Source organism: Bolinopsis microptera, chromosome 11 (genome assembly GCF_026151205.1).
Source record: "Bolinopsis microptera isolate Bmic1 chromosome 11, MBARI_Bmic_1.0, whole genome shotgun sequence".
NCBI classification, from domain to species: Eukaryota; Metazoa; Ctenophora; class Tentaculata; order Lobata; family Bolinopsidae; genus Bolinopsis; species Bolinopsis microptera.
Genome location: NC_087082.1, coordinates 6,726,620 through 6,739,131, shown reverse-complemented (window position 1 = coordinate 6,739,131; position 12,512 = coordinate 6,726,620). Strand labels below are relative to the sequence as shown.

The following is a 12,512-nucleotide window of genomic DNA, read 5'->3' as shown; positions in this document are numbered from 1 at the left end:
GTTTTAAACTTTGACAGTCTATTTCTCTAAGGCAAATAGAGTAATTATATTCATATTTTGTCAGCAATAGGATCACATTATTTTCTATTTGGTGTGAAAATATGAGCTAGAACGGACATAATCTCGCTGAGTTATAGCTGTTTGAAATTTATGATGAACGCGCGGGTGCCAATTGATAACAACTAAATGCTTTTGCGCGTAGTGCGCGTCGAAAATTTGGCAAAAACGCTTGCGGAGTGACAATATTCAAACTTCGATAAAGTATATGAAGTGGGTACTTCTCGGAAAGGAAAAATTTAGGCAAACACGATGTGACTATTTTTGGGTTGATTTAATACAACTGCAAAAAATTATTCAAACTTCAAGCAAAAAAGTCAAACTTTTTACCACTTTTTTGGATTTTTACCTGCGCTAAAATAGAGGGATTTGTTTTATTTTTATACCATCTTGTGCGGCTGTCTTTTAGCTATCTTCATACAAGTTTTGCCGACATGCCAACAAAATTAGCTTGCTCAAATTATCAAAAAACATGGTTTTTGGCCTATTTTTGGCCCAAAAATCGGTTTTTTGCGATTTTAACCGCGCTAACTCAGTCCAATCATCTTGAAACCACTTTTAATCGATTCTACGGTCAAAAATACGTCTAGTAAGGTGTATCTGGGGCCCCTAGCGTATCGAGCAGACAATGCCCGTAAGAGCCTCTACTATTGGTTTTTATTGTCATACGTTGTATGACCCGCCGCGCACAGGTGCGCGGCTCCCCTGTATCGTAGAAACTCTACAGGGGTATAGTGAAACGGTCATGGGGGTTACTGGGCGGCGCTCAGCCTGTCATTCCGCCGAATCTTTATTCTTTATGAAACATAATAGCCTGGGGTCCCCAGGTAACGATGGAGGTCACGACGTGATACAAGGTTTTTATAGTTTTGCAGCCGTACAAAACGGTTTTACATAAACCCTAATCCCAACCCTAACAACCATAATATATAATCCCGAAGCTATCCGATACCCTTACCACAACCCTAACCCGAGCCCTAGCCCTAAACAATCGAATTCAAAAAAGGAAAAGGAGGAGGAGACGGAGACGGGGGCGCCGGGCGGAGACGGAGACGGAGACAGAGACGGAGACGGAGACGGAGACGGAGACGGAGACGGAGACGGAGACGGAGACGGAGACGGAGACGGAGACGGAGACGGAGACGGAGACGGAGACGGAGACGGAGACGGAGACGGAGACGGAGACGGAGACGGAGACGGAGACGGAGACGGAGACGGAGACGGAGACGGAGACGGAGACGGAGTATCAAATTGTTGTTATTCTCTAGCCGACGGCTTGCTAGTTAAATAAATCGTACGCGTAATCAGTTTCAATCCCGGCCTCACGGAAAATCCCGAAACACGCGGTATCATAAACGTATTCGTAAACGGATGAAAGGCGACCATGTTACTATACAGTTCTATATAGATTATAGCTATAAGTATTAGTAGAAGTGTTACTGAGAGATGTGCACTTTGTGTTCATGTGTCGGCAAGAGAATAACCTCATTTGATCTCCTTTTCCTTCTCCTTGTCTCCTTGTCTCCTTGTCTCCTTGTCTCCTTGTGTCCTTGTCTCCTTGTGTCCTTGTCTCCTTGTGTCCTTGTCTCCTTGTGTTCTTGTCTCCTTGTGTTCTTGTCTCATTGTCTCTTCGTCTCCTTGTCTCCTTGTGTCCTTGTGTCCTTGTCTCCTTGTCTCCTTGTCTCCGTGTCTCCTTGTCTCATTGTGTCCTTGTGTCCTTGTGTCCTTGTGTCCTTGTGTCCTTGTGTCCTTGTGTCCTTGTGTCCTTGTGTCCTTGTGTCCATGTGTCCTTGTGTCCTTGTGTCCTTGTGTCTTGTGTCCTTGTGTCCTTGTCTCCTTGTGTCCTTGTCTCCTTGTGTCCTTGCCCTTGTCTATTTGTCCTTTTCTCCTTGTCCTTGTCACCTTGTCTCCTTGTCATTGTCCTTGTTTCATTGTCTCCTTGTTTCCTTGTCTCCTTGTCTCCTTGTCTCCTTGTCTTCTTGTCTCCTTGTCTCCTTGTCTCCTTGTCTCCTTGTCTCCTTGTCTCCTTGTCCTTGTCTCCTTGTCTTTGTCTCCTTGTCCTTGTCTCCTTTTCCTTGTCTCCTTTTCCTTGTCCTTGTCCTTGTCCTTGTCCTTGTCCTTGTCCTTGTCCTTGTCCTTGTCCTTGTCCTTGTCCTTGTCCTTGTCCTTGTCCTTGTCCTTGTCCTTGTCCTTGTCCTTGTCCTTGTCCTTGTCCTTGTCCTTGTCCTTGTCCTTGTCCTTGTCCTTGTCCTTGTCCTTGTCCTTGTCCTTGTCCTTGTCCTTGTCCTTGTCCTTGTCCTTGTCCTTGTCCTTGTCCTTGTCCTTGTCCTTGTCCTTGTCCTTGTCCTTGTCCTTGTCCTTGTCCTTGTCCTTGTCCTTGTCCTTGTCCTTGTCCTTGTCCTTGTCCTTGTCCTTGTCCTTGTCCTTGTCCTTGTCCTTGTCCTTGTCCTTGTCCTTGTCCTTGTCCTTGTCCTTGTCCTTGTCCTTGTCCTTGTCCTTGTCCTTGTCTTTGTCCTAGTCTCATTGTCCTTGTCTCCTTGTCCTTGTCTCCTTGTCGTTGTCTCCTTGTCTTTGTCTCCTTGTCCTTGTCTCCTTGTCCTTGTCTCCTTGTCCTTGTCTCCTTGTCTCCTTGTCTCTTTTTCCTTGTCTCCTTGTCCTTGTCTCCTTGTCCTTGTCCTTGTCTCCTTGTCCTTGTCTCCTTGTCTTTGTTCTTGTCTTTCTCCTTCTCCTTCTCCTTCTCCTTCTCCTTCTCCTTCTCCTTCTCCTTCTCCTTCTCCTTCTCCTTCTCCTTCTCCTTCTCCTTCTCCTTCTCCTTCTCCTTCTCCTTCTCCTTCTCCTTCTCCTTCTCCTTCTCCTTCTCCTTCTCCTTCTCCTTCTCCTTCTCCTTCTCCTTCTCCTTCTCCTTCTCCTTCTCCTTCTCCTTCTCCTTCTCCTTCTCCTTCTCCTTCTCCTTCTCCTTCTCCTTCTCCTTCTCCTTCTCCTTCTCCTTCTCCTTCTCCTTCTCCTTCTCCTTCTCCTTCTCCTTCTCCTTCTCCTTCTCCTTCTCCTTCTCCTTCTCCTTCTCCTTCTCCTTCTCCTTCTCCTTCTCCTTCTCCTTCTCCTTCTCCTTCTCCTTCTCCTTCTCCTTCTCCTTCTCCTTCTCCTTCTCCTTCTCCTTCTCCTTCTCCTTCTCCTTCTCCTTCTCCTTCTCCTTCTCCTTCTCCTTCTCCTTCTCCTTCTCCTTCTCCTTCTCCTTCTCCTTCTCCTTCTCCTTCTCCTTCTCCTTCTCCTTCTCCTTCTCCTTCTCCTTCTCCTTCTCCTTCTCCTTCTCCTTCTCCTTCTCCTTCTCCTTCTCCTTCTCCTTCTCCTTCTCCTTCTCCTTCTCCTTCTCCTTCTCCTTCTCCTTCTCCTTCTCCTTCTCCTTCTCCTTCTCCTTCTCCTTCTCCTTCTCCTTCTCCTTCTCCTTCTCCTTCTCCTTCTCCTTCTCCTTCTCCTTCTCCTTCTCCTTCTCCTTCTCCTTCTCCTTCTCCTTCTCCTTCTCCTTCTCCTTCTCCTTCTCCTTCTCCTTCTCCTTCTCCTTCTCCTTCTCCTTCTCCTTCTCCTTATTACCAACATCTTATTATCGTTGTACAATTTTTGTGGTTGCAAACTTTCAGTTCTCTGGCAACAAGGATTAAGATAGATCGCTAAATATTATGTCAATGTGTACAGTGTAACCATATATTTTCATATAACATATAGTGAAACAAATGTAATTAACTCAAGATTAAGAAGCGGTTGTAATTTATCAAAACGCAAATTATTAAAAATCAAAACGCAAATTACCGTCATGACGGCAAAAGATATATCTTTTATTTCCAATTTGCTGCGAAAATATTGGCAGATGTGCAAAAAATCTCAAGCTTCCCTAGAATTCATGTTTTACTAGCCTGTCACGTGACCAAAACGGTTTTTTTGCTTATAACTCTCCAGGGAAGCATTTTTACCCTACGTCATGGGGGGTGATTCGGAATTAACGTCCAAAAATACATCGATTCAGATCAATTTCATACCCAAAGGGCCTTTTCACAAGAATTTTCTTAAAATTTGGGCGAGCGATTTAGTATGAGCGCGCCGAGCTATGTCATTTATAATACCTTATAATCGCTTATAGTCCAGTCATTTATGGAAATGAACCTGCAAATTTTCAGATACTCACGAAACTTTGCACAGACCTTCCCAAAGGTATGAATAAACGATTTTCGGTTGGAGACATTTTTTACCATGGGGAAAACCCAGGAGGGCCACGCACATATTGACCCAATAACGTAACCGACCCTTTGCTTTTTCATAAGTCATATATAAATATGCCAATTGCGGTTCTTTTGCACTCTATCCGAAGACTCTATCACGATCATATCAAAAGTTAGTAAAATGGGCTCAGCGCCACGCCCAAAATGGTTTTTGGCGAATTTCTCGAAAAGTAAGGATTTTAGGCCATGTGTTGATCAATAACTTCTATATAAACATGCATATGCGGCTTCGTTTAAGCCTATTTTTAAGTCTCTACGACTTTCAGAAGAAAAGGGTCAGTTACATTATTGGATCAATATGGGCGTGGCCCTCCTGGGTTTTCCCCATGGTAAAAAAAATGTCTCCAACCGAAAATCGTTTATTCATACCTTTTGGAAGGTCTGTGCAAAGTTTCGTGAGTATCTGAAAATTTGCAGGTTCATTTCCATAAATGTCCATTAATAACTCCAGACTATTATTATAATATCGCGTAATTTTGTTGTTAATTGTGTCCTCGTTCCAAATACGTAAAAAATTAAGTGCTCATAATCGTTTATAATCGCTTATATACCCCGCTTACATAATCGCTTATATACCCCAAATAAATCAAATCAAAACATATTTTGATCATAGTTTTAAAATGCGTCAAAAAGCGCTTTTCATCGTTTATAATCGCTTATAAGCGTCAATTGAAGACAATAACATTTACGATATTTTATAATCACTTATAATCGCTTATAATACCTCGTACCTGACAATTTTTTCCTCGTTTCAAATACGTAAAAAAGCGCTTATAATCGTTTATAATCGCTTATGGACAGCAAATAAATAAGCGCTAATAAACGCTTTTCAGTAGGAAAATTTCAAGAAAAGCGGTTATAAGCGCTGATCATAGTGAAAATATCGCTTTTTAGCAGATTTCAAAAAATCGCTTATTGTCGCTTATAATCGTTTTATAATCGATTTAAACCGCTTATTAACTTAAAATAAAAAAGCGTTTTTTTAACGATTAGTAGGCGCTTTTTAATTTGGAACTTTCCCTAGTGAATATAATCGCTTATAGTCGATTAAAAGCGTTTTAAAAACGGTCCAAAAAACGGTTTATAAGCGTTTTTTTGAAAAGCGCTTACGGAGCGATAATAATCGACAACCCTAAAATAAAAGCGTTTTTTTATCACTAATAATTTTAATTCGCGATTTATTGTCGCTTTTAAAGCGCTAATAATCGCTTTTGCAAAAATATTTTATGGAAAAAGCGATTATAATCGTTTTTAATCGTTTATTAACGGGACCGTTTATAATCGCTTTATAATCGCCAAATAACGGTGGGTTTTATCAATAAGCGCTTTTTTAGCGTAAAAAAAGCGGTTATTACCGCTGATCACAAAAAATTAGTTATGGAAACTTGCCACATTAAACATTGCCACAGTGAAAATGGACAATTCGAAATTGGTGATGAGTGACCAGCTCACACTAGGCATGAATTATGTTTACATGTTTAACTTTACACTTCTGTCTTTGTCAGAAATGTAGTACACATAACAACTGCTCTAACAACAATAGCGCCCACACAATCATGTCATAACTTACTTTAGTTAGAACGTTTTGTTTTGTCTGTAGCAATCTTTCACAATACACATATTTCATGCTGACTTTATCAACTGTTCTCTGTTAGTGTTGATACTATGTTGAGATGGTTGATAAGTTTGGCACTAATATCATCATGTATCGCAAAACGTCCACACATCCTGTTCATACTGATGGATGATCAAGGGTACGGAGACATAGGATACACATATCCCACTAATGACGTCCACAGCCCTCTTCTGGATAAACTAGCTGCTCAAGGTCGGAAGCTTAATCGCCACTACACATCCTGGCTATGCACTCCTACACGGGCCAGTATTATGTCAGGTCGGTATCCTATTGAACTTGGTATACAACATGATGTATTCAGCGATAACACTGAAGAGTGCTTGAATGAAAGAGAGATCCTCATGCCTGAAGTGGTGAGGCACAATGGATATGCAACCCATTTGGTTGGAAAATGGCACTTAGGCTACGCTCGGTGGTCGTGCATGCCTTGTATGAGAGGTTTTGACTCTGCCTACGGGTACGTGAGCGGATCAACTGGATGGATTACTCATAAAGTGGGTGGATATTATGATTTTTATCAGTGTGCAACCTCCCCTGAACAAGGGCTCACTTGGGATGTTTTAACTAAATATAAAGGCATTTACAGCAATTTTCTGTACAAGAATAGGGTGAAGAAAATCATAGCCAATCACAAAGCGGAAACTCCATTATTCCTTTACTTGCCGATGCAGTCTGTACACTCACCGTACTATGCACCTGACAAATTCTACACCTGCTCGGACGATAAGCGATGTACCATGCAGGCTATGCTGGACTCAGCAGAGGATTACATCGGCAATGTCATAACTTATTTTAAAGATGCAGGGTTGTGGGAGGACACAATACTGCTGTATGGCTCTGATAACGGGGGCCCAAGGTCGAGTTATCATTCTAACGGCCCACTGAAAGGATACAAAGGAACATTGTGGGAAGGTGGCGTGAGGACACCCTCTTTTGTGTATAGTCCAAATGAATCTCTTCTTTCAGATACAGTTCGGGGTACATCGACTGATTGCTATTTTCATGTCTCTGACTGGTTCCAAACAATTGTTTCGTTGTCTGGTGGCTGGGGTAAATATGAAACAGCGACAGGAAATAAGATGCCATCTGATTTGGACAGTATAGATCAGTCTTACTACTTACTGCACGACAGCAGTGGAACATGTCCCCGGACACAAATAATGCTTCACATTGATCCGGTTAAAAGAGTTGCTGGGTACTATAAGAATGATTTCAAATTACTGCTAGGAGATCAGGACAGTACTAACAGTTGCTCAAGCACTAAGTTTTATCCCCTTAACATCGATTCAATTGATTTTGATGTCGTTCAACTCTTCAATATAACTGCTGATCCAAATGAAGCTGACGATATATCGTCGGGTAATCCCGATATTGTGACGGATATGGTCTATGATGTTACTGACTACTTAAAGGAACAGAGACCATTGCAATGCCAGCTTCCTTCAGTCGATGGAAGCTATCCTAATTCTGATGTCCCATATTACATACCATGGGATTATAACCAGGGATATTTACCATCTTCTGCATTTTACAAGCAGTTGAAATAAAAATAATTGGGTTAAATATCATGTTCGAGTAGTAAAACGAAACTTTCACAAATCGAAGATCGACAGTTAATAGCGTTAGCATAATTGCTCAAAAATAAAGGAAATTAATTAATTAATAAATCTTAAAAACATGGTGAGCAAACTTAATAATTTATTCAACCAAAAATGTGGGCAAAAATGGACCTAGTTTATCAAAAATGTAAGATACGGAGAGTAAGTTAATTGTTTACAATTTTTAAAAGTTTTAAAAATAAAACTTTGAAATTCAACTCTGGTCTTCAATTCGTTCATTTTTGTATATTATAACAATACTTAATATTTAAGTGCAACCATCGCAATCCATTGTGACATTTCTTGATTCCTGGCTAAAGTTAGTTTGTCATTTAACAACTAATGTTTGTACATAATTTGACTTAATTCATAACGAAATGAAAATAAATGTTGATGGTAATTTTTATTTCAGTCAAGGTTGAACTTTCTTGATAAGACATGCCTAGACAGAGAGATTATTATCATAATTGACGGAAATAATTCTTATAACAAAACGGAATACAATACATATCGTCAAATTTTATTTATCTTAGAGATTAAAGAATTATAATCTATATCCATCCAGAAAACTACGATAAAATTAAAAAGTCGTAAACAAAATGGTAAAAAGTTTTAGTCTTAGTGACAAAAAAGATGCAAAATATGAAATCAAATTCGTGAAATTTTCTTTCAGATTAGAGATTCCCTCTCAAGCTCATATATCATGCAAAATAAAGCGATGAAAAATGTCCTTTTTAAGTTTTCAATATTCTGGGATTTCCTCCTCGGACCAGGCTATCTTAACCGGTAACCCACTAACCGCAGACTCCTTACAAGCCTCGACTTATACCTTGCTCACAGGCCTGGTCATTCTATCTGTCACTGACAACTCCACCTTACCCCTTACCAAGTCTACAAAATAACCCAGCTGGTTCTTAAACGCTTGGTAGTAATGAGATGGGAAGGAGTAATGTAACGGAGTGCTGGTGGAACCTGATGGGTCACTTGTCACCAGGTGGTTGGGTCTGGAATGTTCACAGTGCAACATACCAAGAGGTCCAAACACTTCCAGCCTCTGATCGTACCTGCTCAGGTCTATCGTACCCAGAGTACCGTGCTTGAAGGTCAGGAGGATTATCATGTTGTCGTAGTCCTTGTAGTCGGAGAACTCAGGTATTTGAGCGTTTCCAGCCACAAACACTTGTACAGGAAGGGTTCGATATAAGACAGGGGAATGACTGGAGAGTCTCTGCTGACTGACTTTATAGTCTGAACTTTACCAATAGCACCGGCCCTTACTTGAGACTGGATGTGCGAGTAACTCAGATCAAATCTCCTGTTGAAAGCACAGAATAAAGGTAGGTCAGCCTGAGCTGCTGCCTGGTAACATTGTCCTGTTCTCTCTAGACTATCTGATATAGGCTTCTCACAATACACCGCCTTATTAGCAACTACAGCTGATAATATGAGATCTTCATGGGTAGCAGTGGAGGACGCTATGATAACAGCCTCAATACCCGGATCAGAGAACGCGCTCTGTGGATCACATGACACTGTCACGTGGGCTGGTATCCTATGCTGCGCGCGAATATCACCAGGGTCCTGCCGGGGAGACAGCACCACGCAGCAAAGCCTCAACTGTGTGTTAGCTCTGATGTTGGACAGGTACATGACACCGATACGACCTAGACCAATGAGAGCTACTGCTAGTGGTGCAATGCTGTCACGTGGTGTGATGCTGTCACGTGGTGCGATGCTGTCACGTGGTGTGATGCTGTCACGTGGTGTGGTGCTGTCACGTGGTGTGATGCTGTCACGTGGTGTGGTGCTGTCACGTGGTGTGATGCTGTCACGTGGTGTGATGCTGTCACGTGGTGTGATGCTGTCACGTGGTGTGATGCTGTCACGTGGTGTGATGCTGTCACGTGGTGTGATGCTGTCACGTGGTGTGATGCTGTCACGTGGTGTGGTTGTAGTGGGGGTGGAGTAGGGTGAGTGGGTTTTAAACCTTGCTGTTGCCATCTGGAGGAAAATAATTGTTATTATTGTTAACTATTGTACTGTATAATATTATGATTTATTTTCATTTGACGAATAAAATAGTGTCTGTACATAATAATATGGTGAAGGTCTAAAGCGTTTTTTTCCCTGATTGTTTAGTATTTACGCTAAAAAGTAAATTGAAACAATTAAACATTACGTACATACAAAATATCAATACTCAAATAAACATATTTTAATGAAATACACCAAATTTTCATACAATTCATCGCAATTTAAAATTTCAAGGCAAGAATCCGAACAACCTCACAACCTGTCTCTATACGGAAGGAAAACAATAACTCTTAATTAACTACTAATTAGCCACTAATTAACTCCTAATTAGCCACTAAACTGTAATTCTAAGAAACCCCATGAGCGGAATAGTCTGACGCCCCCGGAGTTTTGTGGTCTTTGAGCTGTGCGGACGATTCGTAGGTACATATCACAACGCCACGTTTCTGAGCCTGCCGGGGTATTGACTTATTGACAGTGAATATAAGCAATGAATTACTAGAGAAGTGGATTTTACAATCATAGAAAAAGTACATCACAGTAAAAAGTTTAGAATTTTAGGAGATAGATGAATAAAATATATCAATTATCAAGCAACTAATCAGCATATTTACCTCCGAAAAGTCACCTCGCAGCCCGATGTGACAGATTTTAGTTTCATCTGCTCCAAAGTTCTTGTCAAAATAGAGTGACAAACTGTCACAGTTGTTGAATCTTGCTACCCTTACGAATAATTTTGTTAAAAACGGTCCGGCAAAAACTTGTTTAAGTAGAGACAGAAATAAAATAATGTTGTGACACTGAAACTGGTCTCAAGATTGAGTGTAATCATTACAATTAACACTGTTACAGTATCAATCAAATAATAGGTAATGTACATCTTCACATCATGTGTTAAACAGTAAACAGTAAATAATAAATCACATAATTACATAATTAATCACATAATTACTTGGTCTGGTACTCCACTACACCGTCCTTGTCGTGCTGTAAATCAAACTCCCGTTCAGCGTGTCTACCAGCGTCATCAAAACTAACCGGTACTGCGTTCTTAAACCTACACGTGCATTCCAGTATGACATACACGAAGTATACACATGATATACACATGATATACACTTATACACATGATATACATGTGACATACACATGATATACACATTGTATACACATGATATACACGTGACACAACGCGATACAGTTCGGTGTGGCAATTCTACGTTGTTTTTTAGATTATTTTGCTAATCTCGAAGTTTCATTGATGTAAAAAGTGAATGTTGGGAGAAAGTGTAAACTCACACTTTGAGATGAGAAGGGTCACTCTCGCCACCGCCACCTATAACTATAATCCCTTTAAAGTTTTAATTTGACACTTCCAGTAAAAGAGAAGTTGAACAGTAACTCCTCATCCAAATCACTCTCTACAAGCTGAAAATATCCAAGTCACTCTCTACAATCTACATGTATGTAACATGTATGTAATTAATTTTGTTCCCGATAAGACCTTTGGACGTGAGCCTACAACAACCTCATAGAAACTACCCAAAACATCTCGCGCTACAAACCTTTGATTTATCCTTCCTCAAATCCCAGGGTTTAAAAACGCTTGCTCCTGCCCCCTCTACAGTTTCATTGAGACAGTCCAAAGTCTGGAAATCTATTTTTGTGTACAAGCTGTACTCCCTCCCTCGTTCTGGATCTTCGTGTTGGTGAGCCTCGTGGCTACAGCATGACATGACCTATTGTGGTATATTGGTTAAGTTATAATAATAATATAAGTTATAATAATAATATAAGTTATAATAATAATATAAGTTATAATATAAGTTATAAATATGTAATATAACTTATGATTCGAACAAATTGAATCAATCAAAATGGCGGACAAACGATCCGTTTCATGATAATATGTACAAAACAATACCAACCCTCAGTCCCCTATATAAATACAATTAATATAAGTTATAAATAAAGTACAATATAGATAAATGAATGAAGTCATATTTTATTCAGCACTTTGCAGATACATGGAACCATAAAATACCATTAGATAAAAATACGAGGAACTTTTAAAGTTGATTTTAATTTTTGTTAGTTAATTATTGAACCTTTTTATCATGAATTAAACCGCTATAAGATAATTTTAAATAAAATAAAGAGCAATTACTTGGGATAATCGGACCCCATCACACCTTCAATAAAACGTGCTTGTTACCATTTTAAGAAGTTTCTTACTTTGCTAAGTATTGAGTGCCTTTGTGTGAATCTTGAGTTCTCTCTGTGTAAACTAGTTTAATGTAAGATTTACTGACAAAGCTTTCAGAGATAGTGTGTGCTCCATGGTAATTTGAGGTGCTTTTCTACAGGTTGCTTGTTTGTTTGTTTTGAAAGTTTACAAATAGTTTGTTATATAATCATGAGGAGGGATGGGGAGGTTCAGGGAAATGATAAAAACTCTGACTTACTCCAGAAAACCAACTCTAACCTACTCCACAAGTTCCTCACAAGTTTCAGATGAAGATATTACGCTGCTCCAAGTAATTTGTTGTTTTGATACCAATAACATCCTTAGCTGAAGATCACTTATTATATGTTTTAAACAAATCCAGGTACCAATAATCATTTCTTTCAGATGAGTGTTTTTCTCAAACTGCTTTAGTTTGTGATGGAAGACAGTAAAACTGAAGATTCCGGATTCTTATCCGTTTCTTTGTTCAGTGGTCCACCAAACCACCATAAATACCTCAAACTATCTTTCTCAGAGCGGGAGTAGTGTTTGGTCACTACTTGAAGATAAAGACGAGAATGGGTGCAGCGTTTCCATATCTTCAACTCCCACTTCAGTTCAAGGTGAAATGATATCCTGGCCAGCGGAGGTGAGGGTATTTGAGTACACTGCACGACAACTTTTAGCAG

General features: G+C 40.0%; 2 protein-coding genes across 2 annotated transcripts; both read right to left on the bottom strand.

Moving 5' to 3' along the window:
- Positions 1–8,678: 8,678 nt before the first annotated feature.
- LOC134823590 (myo-inositol 2-dehydrogenase-like) lies at positions 8,679–9,212 on the bottom strand. The gene has a single exon (XM_063835125.1). The coding sequence runs from the start codon at positions 9,210–9,212 to the stop codon at positions 8,679–8,681; it is 534 nt and encodes a 177-aa protein (XP_063691195.1).
- Positions 9,213–9,848: 636 nt separating this feature from the next.
- On the bottom strand, positions 9,849–12,116 carry LOC134822938 (PITH domain-containing protein 1-like). The gene is given in 7 exon segments (XM_063834217.1): positions 9,849–10,048; positions 10,211–10,319; positions 10,549–10,653; positions 10,896–10,948; positions 10,950–11,024; positions 11,162–11,335; positions 12,062–12,116. Coding segments are annotated over 6 exon segments (618 nt in total). The 5' UTR covers positions 11,333–11,335; positions 12,062–12,116; the 3' UTR covers positions 9,849–9,943.
- Between the last annotated feature and the right edge of the window lie 396 nt (positions 12,117–12,512).

Excerpts from the sequence above, each read along its gene's own strand:
- LOC134823590 (XM_063835125.1), bottom strand. The coding sequence starts at position 9,212 with ATGTACCTGTCCAACATCAGAGCTAACACACAGTTGAGGCTTTGCTGC.